The sequence below is a fragment of the Melanerpes formicivorus genome, unplaced genomic scaffold (assembly GCF_026170545.1).
Source record: "Melanerpes formicivorus ecotype bairdi unplaced genomic scaffold, bMelFor1.0.p_v2 SCAF_9, whole genome shotgun sequence".
Lineage (NCBI taxonomy): Eukaryota > Metazoa > Chordata > Aves > Piciformes > Picidae > Melanerpes > Melanerpes formicivorus.
In genome coordinates this window covers 12611246-12623340 of record NW_027142361.1, presented here as the reverse complement: position 1 = coordinate 12623340, position 12095 = coordinate 12611246, and the positions used below count along the sequence as shown (strand labels likewise).

The 12095-nt window shown below is 52.5% G+C and overlaps 1 protein-coding gene across 2 annotated transcripts in view; it reads left to right on the top strand.

Moving 5' to 3' along the window:
- Positions 1 to 2280: 2280 nt before the first annotated feature.
- The window catches only part of SELENOI (selenoprotein I), a 107852-nt gene continuing 98037 nt past the window's right edge, over positions 2281 to 12095 (top strand). For both annotated transcript variants that reach the window (XM_068143037.1, XM_068143039.1), the window contains exon 1: positions 2281 to 2383. In XM_068143037.1, the coding sequence (XP_067999138.1) occupies positions 2336 to 2383 (48 nt within the window). In that variant the 5' untranslated portion in view covers positions 2281 to 2335. The remainder of the gene's footprint in view (positions 2384 to 12095) is intronic.

The following is a 12095-nucleotide window of genomic DNA, read 5'->3' as shown; positions in this document are numbered from 1 at the left end:
GAACAAGACAGGTCCCAGGACTGATCCCTGAGGGACTCCGCTTGTCACTGGCCTCCACTGGGACATGGAGCCATGGACAGCCACTCTTTGGGTGCGGCCATCAAGCCAGTTCCTTATCCATCTAGTGGTCCACCCATCAAACCCATGTGTCACCAGTTTGGAGACCAGGATGTGGTGTGGGACAGTGTCGAAGGCTTTGCTCAGGTCCAGGTAAATGACATCAGTTGCTCGCCCCCTCATCTATTAATTTTGTCACCTGCTCATAGAAGGCCACCAGGTTGGTCAGGCAGGATTTGCCCTTGGCAAAGCCATGCTGACTGCTCCCAATCACCTCTTCACTATTCTTTTGAGCGAGTAGTGACTCCAGGAGGATCTGCTCCATGATCTTTCCAGGCACAGAGGTGAGACTGACTGGCCTGTAGTTCCCTGGTTCCTCCTTCTTGCCCTTTTTGAAGATGGGGGCAATGTTTCCCCTTTTCCAGGGAGACCTTTTTGCTGTCTACAACTACCTGAAGGGAGGTTGTAGCAAGGTGGGGATTGGTCTCTTCTCCCAGGCAACTAGCACCAGAACAAGAGGACACAGTCTCAAGCTGTGCCAGGGGAGGTTTAAGCTGGATGTTAGGAAGAAATTCTTCATAGAGAGATTGGCCATTGGAATGTGCTGCGCAGGGAGGTGGTGGAGTCACCATCACTGGAGGTGTTTAGGAAGAGACTTGATGGGGTGCTTGGTGGCATGGTTTAGTTGATTAGATGGTGTTGGATGATAGGTTGGACTTGATAATCTTGAAGGTCTTTTCCAACCTGGTTATTCTATTCTGAATCAGTGGTAGCAGTTTGTAGGGTCTCAGGGTAGCAAAGTTTGGCTCCATACATCTTCCCAGTCACCACTGCCCAGCAAATGCCAGCCTGGGATGTAAGAGGGGTCCCACGTGCCTTCAACAAGTGATAGGACAAGAGGCACTGGTGTCATGTGGCACGCAGGGAAGGTTAGGGTGGACATGAGAGACAATTTCTTCCCCAAAAGTGTTTGTCAAGCCCTGGAACAGGGCATCCGTGGAGGAGTTTAAAAACCCTTTAAATGTGCTGCTGGGTTAAGGGCTGGACTCAATGATGTTAAAAGTCTCTTCCAACCAAAACAATTCCGTGACTCCGTGATCTGCCAGCAGCGAACATACGACGGTGGGGACCGGCGCCGCCGCTCCGAGCGCAGTGACCTCCCTCCCGGCAGGCGGCGCCCTCCCACAGCCAGGCCCTTCGCCTCTCCTTGACCGCGCGGCGGGCGGGGCTCCGTGACGTCACGGCCACGCCAGGTGGGCCGATGCGGCGGCTAGAGGCGGGCTGTGGCGGCTAGAGGCGGGCTGTGGCGGCTAGAGGCGGGCTGTGGCGGCTAGAGGCGGGCTGTGGCGGCTAGAGGCGGGCTGTGGCGGCTAGAGGCGGGCTGTGGCGGCTAGAGGCGGGCTGTGGCGGCTAGAGGCGGGCTGTGGCGGCTAGAGGCGGGCTGTGGCGGCTAGAGGCGGGCTGTGGCGGCTAGAGGCGGGCTGTGGCGGCTAGAGGCGGGCTGTGGCGGCTAGAGGCGGGCTGTGGCGGCTAGAGGCGGGCTGTGGCGGCTAGAGGCGGGCTGTGGCGGCTAGAGGCGGGCTGTGGCGGCTAGAGGCGGGCTGTGGCGGCTAGAGGCGGGCTGTGGCGGCTAGAGGCGGGCTGTGGCGGCTAGAGGCGGGCTGTGGCGGCTAGAGGCGGGCTGTGGCGGCTAGAGGCGGGCTGTGGCGGCTAGAGGCGGGCTGTGGCGGCTAGAGGCGGGCTGTGGCGGCTAGAGGCGGGCTGTGGCGGCTAGAGGCGGGCTGTGGCGGCTAGAGGCGGGCTGTGGCGGCTAGAGGCGGGCTGTGGCGGCTAGAGGCGGGCTGTGGCGGCTAGAGGCGGGCTGTGGCGGCTAGAGGCGGGCTGTGGCGGCTAGAGGCGGGCTGTGGCGGCTAGAGGCGGGCTGTGGCGGCTAGAGGCGGGCTGTGGCGGCTAGAGGCGGGCTGTGGCGGCTAGAGGCGGGCTGTGGCGGCTAGAGGCGGGCTGTGGCGGCTAGAGGCGGGCTGTGGCGGCTAGAGGCGGGCTGTGGCGGCTAGAGGCGGGCTGTGGCGGCTAGAGGCGGGCTGTGGCGGCTAGAGGCGGGCTGTGGCGGCTAGAGGCGGGCTGTGGCGGCTAGAGGCGGGCTGTGGCGGCTAGAGGCGGGCTGTGGCGGCTAGAGGCGGGCTGTGGCGGCTAGAGGCGGGCTGTGGCGGCTAGAGGCGGGGTTCAGGGCGGGCGCGGAGCGGAGCGGAGGCATCGGCATCGGTCATCGTTGGCTACCATGGAGTACGTGACCGCCGAGCAGCTGGCCGGCTTCAGCAAGTACAAGGTAGTGGCGCGCCGTAGGCGTGGGAGGCGCAGGCCGTGGGGGCTTGCATGTGGGGTTCGGAAGTCACGGAGCGCCTCGAGGCCTGGCGCCGTGAGGGGGATGTCTGAGGGGTCGCTCTTTAGAAGGGAGGTCTGTGGCGGGGGGGAAGCTGCAGTGATGCAGGAAGACCCAGAGTTTGCCTGTGTGGTTGTCTGTGGTGGGGTCTAGTGTTTCGGGGTGGCTGCAGTGGGGTCCGGTGCCACAGAGGAGCTTCTGGCGGGGGGGTGGGGTGTGGGGTACCGTCGGACGCGGGAGGTGCTGTGGGAGCCAGGGTTTGGAACGAGAGCTGTAGTGGGTCCCGCGTTTGAGGGAGCTGAGATTGTGGAGTTCTGAGGTTGTGGAGCTGAGGTGAGGCTTGGGGTTTGCAGGGGGAGGGAAAGCTGCAATGGAGCTCTGTGCCGTAGGGGTGGAAGGCAGGGGCTGCCGTAGGTTTAACCCCGTGGAGGGGGAGCCGTGGGACCCTGTTCCGTGGGGGTCAGCTGCAGTGGAAAGGTGGTTGCATGAAGTGTGTGACACCCTCACCCACCCCCCACAGCTGCCTCACCACGGGTGGGGTGAGGTCGTGGGCAGTGTGGTTGGGGCTGGGCTCTGTGCAGTTCAGTTCCCAGGGTGGGATGTGCCGTGGGGGTGTCGAGGGTTGAGGGGAAGGCCCAGCCTTCTCCCCCCCTGTAAAGTGAAGGGAAAGAAAAATGAAAGAAAGGAAAAAAAAACACAGCTAGATTAGCAAAGGATTTGTGCTGTATTTACAAACGGTTTAGGAAATGCAGGTTTATATACACAATTTACAGTATTTACAATATATATACAGAAATATACAACAAAGTAACACATGAATGAGATTCCCTCCTCCGCTGAGGAGGGTTCCCCCCCCTGTAGCCCCCTTCTCTCCCCCTTTTCCCCAGAGAGGGTTAGAAAGAGAGAAAAGGAATAATTGTTAATTAAAAGTAGTTATATGTTAGTAGAGGCCTTATCTGCTCAAGGTCAGTCTGGCCGAAAGCCCAGAAGCCGCAAGCTGTGAAAGGAGAAAGTGCAAGACTGTCGAGGGTTGGAGCCTCAAACGGTCACAAAGACTGAGACTAGTCTCACTGGGAATCAAAACTTAAGGCAGTGCTCTGCCTCTCCGCCAATGAAATTAGTTTAGACCTGTCCTTTGTTTATAAAACATTCGGCCATGGTGTCCCTTTGTTAAAGGCACAGCCTCAAACAGTCACAGGGGGCCGGTGCAATCCCACTAATGAAACGTTTTTCACCGCTCTCCTTGTCTTCCCGGCTGTTTCTCAGTGGGGGTTGCTGAGTGCAGTGAAGACCAGTGGGATGAAGCTGTAGTGGTGTCAAATGTGGGCCCCCCCTCCTTAAAGGAGAGGACAGGGACGCTGTCGTGTGCCACCTTGCCAATGGGTTTCCACTTGCAAACTGGGTCCTCCCAGCCTCTTTCCCAGCATGAGGTGCTGTGGGATACAATGCCCAGTGCAACACCCCTGGGTTGTTTACCCCACTGCAGGACAGGCTGGGTACCGTGCAGTGGGTTCTGGCACGGGGACAACAGAGCATGGAGCGGTGGCAGTATGATCACACCCCAGCTATGCTCCCCAAGCCGTGCTGCTGGGGTGGGGACACACCTTCAGGTCCTCCAATACAACGTTTGTCAGTGGGATGTGACCACATTTGATGCGTGTGTCCCCCTGATGCTGTCTCAGGTAGTGGGAAACATTGCTGGGTGCCCTGTGGGTGGAATTTGGAGCAGCACTTTGGCTGCTTGCCTGTCCCCTCCACAAGATGTGCTCAAGAAAGGTGACTGGCATAATACCACATGCAGTGAGGATGGTGCCTTGCCAAACTTGTGCTGTGGCCACCCCTGCTATGATGGGGTCATGGAGAAGGGAGTTCTGGGTGCACTATGGTGGGAGCATGGACAGCACAGGAGGTCCCCCCACCTTATCTCAGGACTGTATTTCTCCAGCCCTGTGGGTGCTCTCTGCACAGTCAGACCCACAGAAATGTGCCAGAGATCATCCCCTCTCCTTGTGTGAGTGCAGTCACATCTGTGTCTTGTTCAAAGCTCTGGAAACCTTTGAAGGAAGCTGCTCTAAGTGCTGACAGGCTCTACCATGGCAGTTTAAATCCCTGAGGGCCAGAGGTTTTGGTATCCTTAACACAGGAGAAACATAGGGTTGTGTGTTTGTGTGGAGGGTGTTTGCTGTGTTTTTCCTTCTGCATCAGCAGTGAAGTTAAAAGGTTCCACCTCACCTTCTCCTTTGCTTTTATTCTTGTGAAGCGCTTTTATCCCCAAACAAATAAACAGTTAAAATACCTCTTGTATGGAGCAGGAGATGCAGGTAACCCTTTGTCCACCAACGAGCGCTGGTCCGGGGGGGTCTCTTCTGACAAAAAAAGTTGTCAGGGGCGCCCAGAGGGTCCCGGCCCCGGACCCGGCTCGGGAGGACCCCTTAAGGTCTGGATCTCCTGTCTGGCTCCTGGCTGGCTCGCCAGAAAATGATGCCGAATTTTGCCCCAAAAGGCAAGAATAACTGCCTAAGAGACTCAGTTTAAGTCAGATAGACAGGAGGTATTTTATTAGCAACGCGTTGGAGAAATCACTAAATGGATTTCTGCCTTTCCCGTAACAAAAGCATGTCTTTTATACAGTTTTGGATGTGGTATTGCATCAGATCACATACATAATCATATCTCTGCATACATATTCATAAGAAGCGTGGTGTAGGTGGAGCGTGGGCAGGGACATCTCTTTTGAGGATCTTCTTGGTGGTCAATTCCCGGTGTGCCTGGCTTAGTTTTACTGACTGGACAAGGCTGTTAGGGTCAGTTTGACCTTTCTGGTTCTGAATCATGCTCACTTCGTCAGCCCTTATCACAGTGTCCCAGGCCTCAGCTGATTTATTACTCTATGTGGTTTGTGCTTCCTTCAATTGCTTCACATTCTCGAAAGCTATCTGTTTTGGGGCTTCACTTGGATACACCACATCCATCCAGTTTGGGTCATGGGGTGTCACTTGAGTTTGCAGCACAGTCAGGACAAGCCTGGTGTCCTGCATAGCTGGGTAAGGCTATCTGTATGGGTCTGATCTCCTGCTGCAGCAGTCTGTGGTGGCAGGAGTGGTCAGGGCTTAGTTTTGCTCTCTTTTTGCACACTGAGATCTGATGAAATGGAGATAAATGCACTTGACAGATCTAGTTTGACCAATGTGACAGGTTGCATGAGGTTCCCTGTAGAGACTCTCATGCGTTCAGCCTGTTCAGGAGTGCCTGGAGGGGTTTGAGATTTTGCTGCTTCTTTTTCAGTGCCCATGCAGTGAGAAGAGTATCTCCACCCTCTATAAGTGGTGTTGGTAGTTGAACTTGGGAAGGTCCAGATGATTGCAGTCACCTTCTTGCTTCTGTGCACTAAAGACATACTCCTAGGTCATGGGCTTTCTGGGGATGCTTCATGGAAATGCCATTGTAGTTAAATATGTGAACAGGACCCTGAATGCAGATCAGGGTGAGGAGGTAGCATGGTGTTGGCTGTCACCACTAATACGCTGCTGTGTCTCCTGCTCTTGGTTTTGGATGGCAGAAGGCTGAAATGTGTCAGCAGGTCTCTGATGAAGATGATGGAAATATCACTCCTGGGCTGGCATGGCTGAACTGACAAGCAGAGGCCAATAAAGCTGAGGATGCCCTGAGGCCAGGAGTGTGGTCTGGCTGGCAGAAGTAGCTTTGCTGGAGAGATTGTGGTTTTACTGAGTCAATAGAGATTTTCATACGAATGGGTGGGTTCATGCTCAGCTCAGGGAGCATCCTTTCTGCCCTGCACTGATGCACAGCTCTGCAGGAAGCACCAGCAGTGGGAGCAAATGCAGGGGAAGATCCCAGTAAACTGTATTGAGAAGAACCATCAGTGCTGACATGGAGCAAAGCCATAGGGGGAATGAAGCCCCACTTGATCTCTCTGCAGTGCTTCTTTCCTTTTTATGTTGTTTGCTTGGGGAGCTTTTTTGGGGCTCTGTTAGCCTGGGTGATCCAGGCACAAATTTCTGGTACCAGGTCATGTATTCCAGCCTTGCTTTAGGCATTGAGGCTTGTCTTGCTCTCCCCTTGCCCTGAAGATGTGACTCTAGATCCATATTGCTATTGCTCTGTTGATGAAAAGCTAGTTGACCTTTTGGGTGCAACTAGCTGTTCTTGCAGTCCTCTGTTCTGTCCTAGTGAGGTCAAAGGAAACTCTCTTCCACTTCTACTCTGCCATAGTGTGGCCATATCTGGAGTCCTGGGACCAGTTCTGGGCTCCCCAGTTCAAGAGGGACAGGGAACTACTGGAGGGAGTGCAGCAAAGGATAAAAAGATGATAAGGGGACTGGAGCATCTCTCTGAGGAAGAAGGGTTGGGGGACAGCAGAGAACAGCAGACTGAGAGGTGATCTTCTCAGTGCTGATCAATAGCTAAGTGGTAGTCAAGAGAATAGAGCCAGACTCTTTTCAGTGGTGCCTGGCAACAGGACAAGGGGCAATGGGCACAAACTTGAATCAGTTCCATCTGAGCTTGAAGAGAAACTTCTTTCTCTGAGGCTGCTGAAGCCCTGGGCCAGGCTGCCCAGAGTGGTTGTGGAGTCTTCTCTGGAGAGATTCCAGACTCAGCTGAACATTTCCATTCAGGGCAATCTGCTGTTGATTACCCTGCTTTAGCAGTGGTGTTGGAGTACATGATCCCCACAGGTCCCTTCCAGCACCGACCATGCTGGGATTCTGTGTTCTTGCCCAGGAAACTTCTGAAACAGCATCAACTGCTCTGTCCAAATAGGCAGAGCAAGGCAGGAATATGATGAAGTGTGTGTGGATGGCAACATGAAATTACCAAGGAGCAAGTGAGCTGCTGAGCTGCTTTCTCTGCCTCATCCCCAAGGTGGGCCTGTGTGTTTCACCTGAGTGGCAGAGGTCAGTGTGTGGTCACCTGAGAAGGAGGCTCCTGTTGTGTAACCTGAAGCTGGTGCAGCTGGAAGGCAGATGGAACGAGCTACTGCTCTTCAGTGGGCCCAGCCCAAAAGGTGATTGATGGTCAGAACCAGAGCTTCTGCAGGAGGACTCCTCCAGCTCCTTACTGCAAATGGCTCTGCAGCCTTGGGCTCTGCCTCAGCCTTTGAGCTGTGCCTGACAGTAGCTCTCTAGCCTGCATGCCCCAGAGCTGGATAAAGAGCAAGCAGATTTGGGGGTGCTGGGAGGAAGCAACATGTGTCCAAGGGAAGTCTTTGGAGAGGAGCTAGTATCCCTGGAGCTGATACAGAGGAGCAGAAGAGCTTCATGCAAGATGATCCCCAGCTTTCTCCAGCCGTCGCTGGTTTACTCCTCTTGCTGCTGCCAGCAGTGCAGATGGGAAGCAGCGAGTCAGGACTCCAGATGGTTGTAGCTTTGCAGCATGCACATTTCTGCTGGCTGGGGGAGAGGTAGGTGTCTGCTCCTTCTGTTGCAGGCTGGCTCAGTGCCATGGGTGGTAGGGGTGTAGAGGGAACTGTCCTTAAGCTGTTCTTGAGACACTGAATGGCTCCTTGGCCCGAAGAAGCCGTGCAGCAAAACGTGCAGTATTACTGGGGAGTTTTTATTGTGCCTCTGACATTCCTTCATCAGGAGACTGTGTGGGGTGGAGCCCTTTTGGTTGGAAAAGACTTTCATGATCATTGAGTCCAACTGTTAACCCAACACTGCCAGGTCACCACTAAGCTATGTCCCTCAGCTCCATATATCTGCAGGTCTTTTAAGCCCCTCCTGGGATGGTGACTTCACCACTGCCCTGGGTACCCTGTTTCAGGCTTTGATAACCTTTTCAGAGAAGAAATTGTTCCCCATGCCCAACCTAAAGCTGCCCTGGTGCAATGAGAGGCTGTTCCCTCTCATCCTATTGCTTGTTTCTTGGGTGAAGAAACCAACACCCACCTGGCTCCAACCTCCTTTCAGGGAGCTGTAGCAAATGAGAAGGTCTCCCCTGCACCTCCTTCTCTCCAGGCTGAGCAGCCCCAGTTCTCTCACAGAACTTGTGCTGTAGACCTCTCACAAGGGTGATGCTGTACTTCCATGCTGTGGCCAGGGAGCAGATAGAGGTAACCTCACTTGGCTCATCAGTGGGTCCAGGGTGGGCAGCCTGTTTAAGGACTATGAAAATCCTTTCAGGGAAGGAATTGTTCAAAATCACATAACCACAGAACCACAGAATTTCAGGGGGTGGAAGGGACCTCAAAAGATCATCCAGTCCAACCCCCCTGCCAAAGCAGGATCACCTACACCAGATCACACAGGAACACATCCTCTCCAGAGAGGGAAACTCCACAACCCCCCTGGGCATCCTGTTCCAGGGCTCTGTCACCCTCACAGTGAAAAAATTTTTCCTCATATTTACATGAAACTTCCTATGCCTCAACTTCCACCCATTGCCCCTTGTCCTGTCATCTGGTAACACTGAACAGAGCCTGGCTCCATCCTCTTGGCACTCACCCTTTACATATTTATAAACATTGATGAGGTCACCCCTCAGTCTCCTCTTCTCCAAGCTAAAGAGTCTTTAAGGGAAGGGGCCTTTGAAGGTCATCTAGTCCAATCCTCAACGCATAACTCATGGCAAAGGTGTAGGGTTACACTTACCAGAAAAGAATACATGGCTATCAGGAAACTTCCCTTTCAGAAGTTTAAGCCATTTCCAATTATAAAAGGCAAAACTAATTTAGGAGCCTAAATAATATAACCTAATAACATATCTGTGTGTCTGGGTCCATCCTAATTTCAAGGAGGCTCCCAATAACTACTGCACGTAAGTCAAACAAAAAAAGGAACTCTATGGAGTTCACTGAAGAGTTTTGATACAAAAACCTTCATTGGGCATTGAAGGGTAGCTCAGTCTGTGTTACCTCCTACTATCTGCATAAAGTCCTTTATCCTGTATGAATAATACCAATTATTTCTCAATACATGCTCATCTTTAGAGTAATAATGTAAAATAAGGGAGATCAATTATGCTGCAGAAAAATAAGCTATTTTTGAAAGTGTTGCCAGCTCCTTTTCACTATTTAACAGTACCAATCACACTCCCACAAGCCTTCCCAGCTGAAAGGTGAGACAACTTCACACAGCTTGCCGTTGTTAACCCAATCACTGCCTTTATCAGTACAGCTGTGTGTAAATTGCTTCATACACCCTTATGAAGGCTTTTAGTCACATTGTCCTAACACATAGTTAGAGCAGCAGTTTAACTCCTATCTGTTATCACTGTAAGGAAAACATTCCCATTTCAGGGTAGTCTCCCAAGAGCAGTAGTTGTGCTGCTACAGCACTTTCCCAGCTTTTCACTGGCAGCTACGCAGAGGTGAATTCCTGGCTGGAGTCACCCTTGCTTGTATGTGCTTGAGGTCACAAACCGTCCTGTGTCATTTAATCTCTTGTCCACACTATCTTCTGAAGCGAGGGAGAAACAGACCTTGAGCAGAGAGTCTTATACAGATAGTTTCACTTGGAGGGTGGGAAAGACAAAGAGACATTGTAAGAAATCTTAAGCAAGAAACATTTTGCACCCAACTACTTCTCATTCAAACAAGGCAGATAAAGATACTCAAGTCCATGAACACCTCATTAGTGTGTGAATAAAAGAGCACTCAGATGACCTGGTCCATTGTGTCTTTCTTAAAACCCTCCTTTCTCTTCCCATCCTAATCTCTTATAAACTCTTTATAAAGAGAAATGAGAACTAGCTAGGTGGGGAAGGAGACATTTTAAAAAGAAAGGCAAGGAAATCTGTAGAAACCACTTACAGAAGACGATAAATAGTGGTAGTTACTCTATCCTGGCCATTAAACCATGTCCCAAGGCACCACATCCACACATTTCTTTAACCCTTCCAAGAATGGTGACTCCACTACCTCCTTGGACAACCTGTTCCAGTGTCTGATCATTCTTTCAGGAAATTAGTTTTTCTTAATGTCCAACCTAAATCTCCCCTGGTACAATTTCAGGTCATTTCCTCTTGTTCTATCATGTGATACTAGAGAGAAGAGACCAACATCCCACACACACTCCAACCTCCTTTCGGGGAGCTGTAGAGAATAAATGAGGTCTCCCCTCAGCCTCCTCTTCTCCAGGCTAGGCAATCCCAGTTCCTTCAGCTCCTCATAAGACTTGTTATTCACATTCACTTTAGTATATTTACTGCAACATGTTTTCCAAGTGGTAAATGGCTGTTTATTTGCCCTACAGTCAATGGACCACAGCACTTCAAAACCCTTTGGCACTGTTCAATATAACTGTTGGACGTTTTCTCCCTCTGAAGATTATACTAAAGCTCCCCTTTGTTGTTCTTTTGCTGTTGGTGGTTTTTTTAAGGTGAATTAATGTTTAGAATAAACCTTTATTTAGAATAAACCAAACCAGGTTGGAAGAGACCTTCAAGATCATCGTGTCCAACCCATCAACCAATCCAACCCACCCAAACAGCTAACCCATGGCACCAAGCACCCTGTCAAGTCTCCTTCTGAACACCTTCAATGACGGCGACTCCACCACCTCCCCGGGCAACCCATTCCATAGCGCAATCACTCTTTCTGTATAGAACTTCTTCCTAATATCCAACCTGAACCTCCCCTGGCGCAGCCTGAGACTGTGTCCTCTTGTTCTGGTACTGGGTGCCTGGGAGAAGAGACCATCATCCGCCTGGCTACAACCTCCCTTCAGGTAGTTGTAGAGAGTGATAAGGTCACCCCTGAGTCTCCTCTTCTCCAGGCTGAGCAACCCCAGCTCCCTCAGCCTCTCCTCATAGGGCTTGTGTTCCAAACCCCTCATCAACTTTGTTGCTCTTCTCTGGACTCGTTCCAGCAAGTCAACATCCTTCCTAAACTGAGGGGCCCAGAACTGGACACAGTACTCGAGGTGCCTAACCAGTGCAGTATACAGGGGCAGAATGACCTCCCTGCTCCTGCTGGCCACACTGTTCCTGATGCAGGCCAGGATGCCATTGGCCCTCTTGGCTGCCTGGGCACACTGCAGGCTCATGTTCAGCCTACCATCGACCAGTACCCCCAGGTCCCTCTCTGCCTGGCTGCTCTCCAGCCACTCTGACCCCAGCCTGTAGCACTGCATGGGGTTGTTGTGGCCAATGTGCAGAACCCGGCACTTGGATGCGTTAAATCTCATGCCGTTGGATTCTGCCCATCTGTCCAGCCTGTCGAGGTCCCTCTGCAGAGCCTCTCTACCCTCCAGCAGATCAACTCCTGCTCCCAGCTTGGTGTCGTCAGCAAATTTACTGATGATGGACTCAATGCCCTCATCCAGCTCATCAAGAAAGATGTTAAAGAGCACAGGGCCCAGCACTGATCCTTGGGGCACACCACTAGTGACTGGCCGCCAGCTGGATGTGGCACCATTCACCGCCACTCTCTGGGCTCAGCCATTCAGCCAGTTCCTAACCCATCGCAGAGTGCTCCCGTCCAAGCCATGGGCTGACAGCTTGGCCAGCAGTTTGCTATGGGGGATGGTGTCAAAGGCCTTGCTGAGGTCCAGGTAGACTACATCAACAGGCCTCCCCACATCCACCAGATGGGTCACCTGATCGTAGAAGGAGATCAGGTTGGTCAGGCAGGACCTGCCCTTCCTAAATCCATGCTGGCTAGGCCTGATCCCTTGGCCATCCTGTAAGTGCTGGGTTA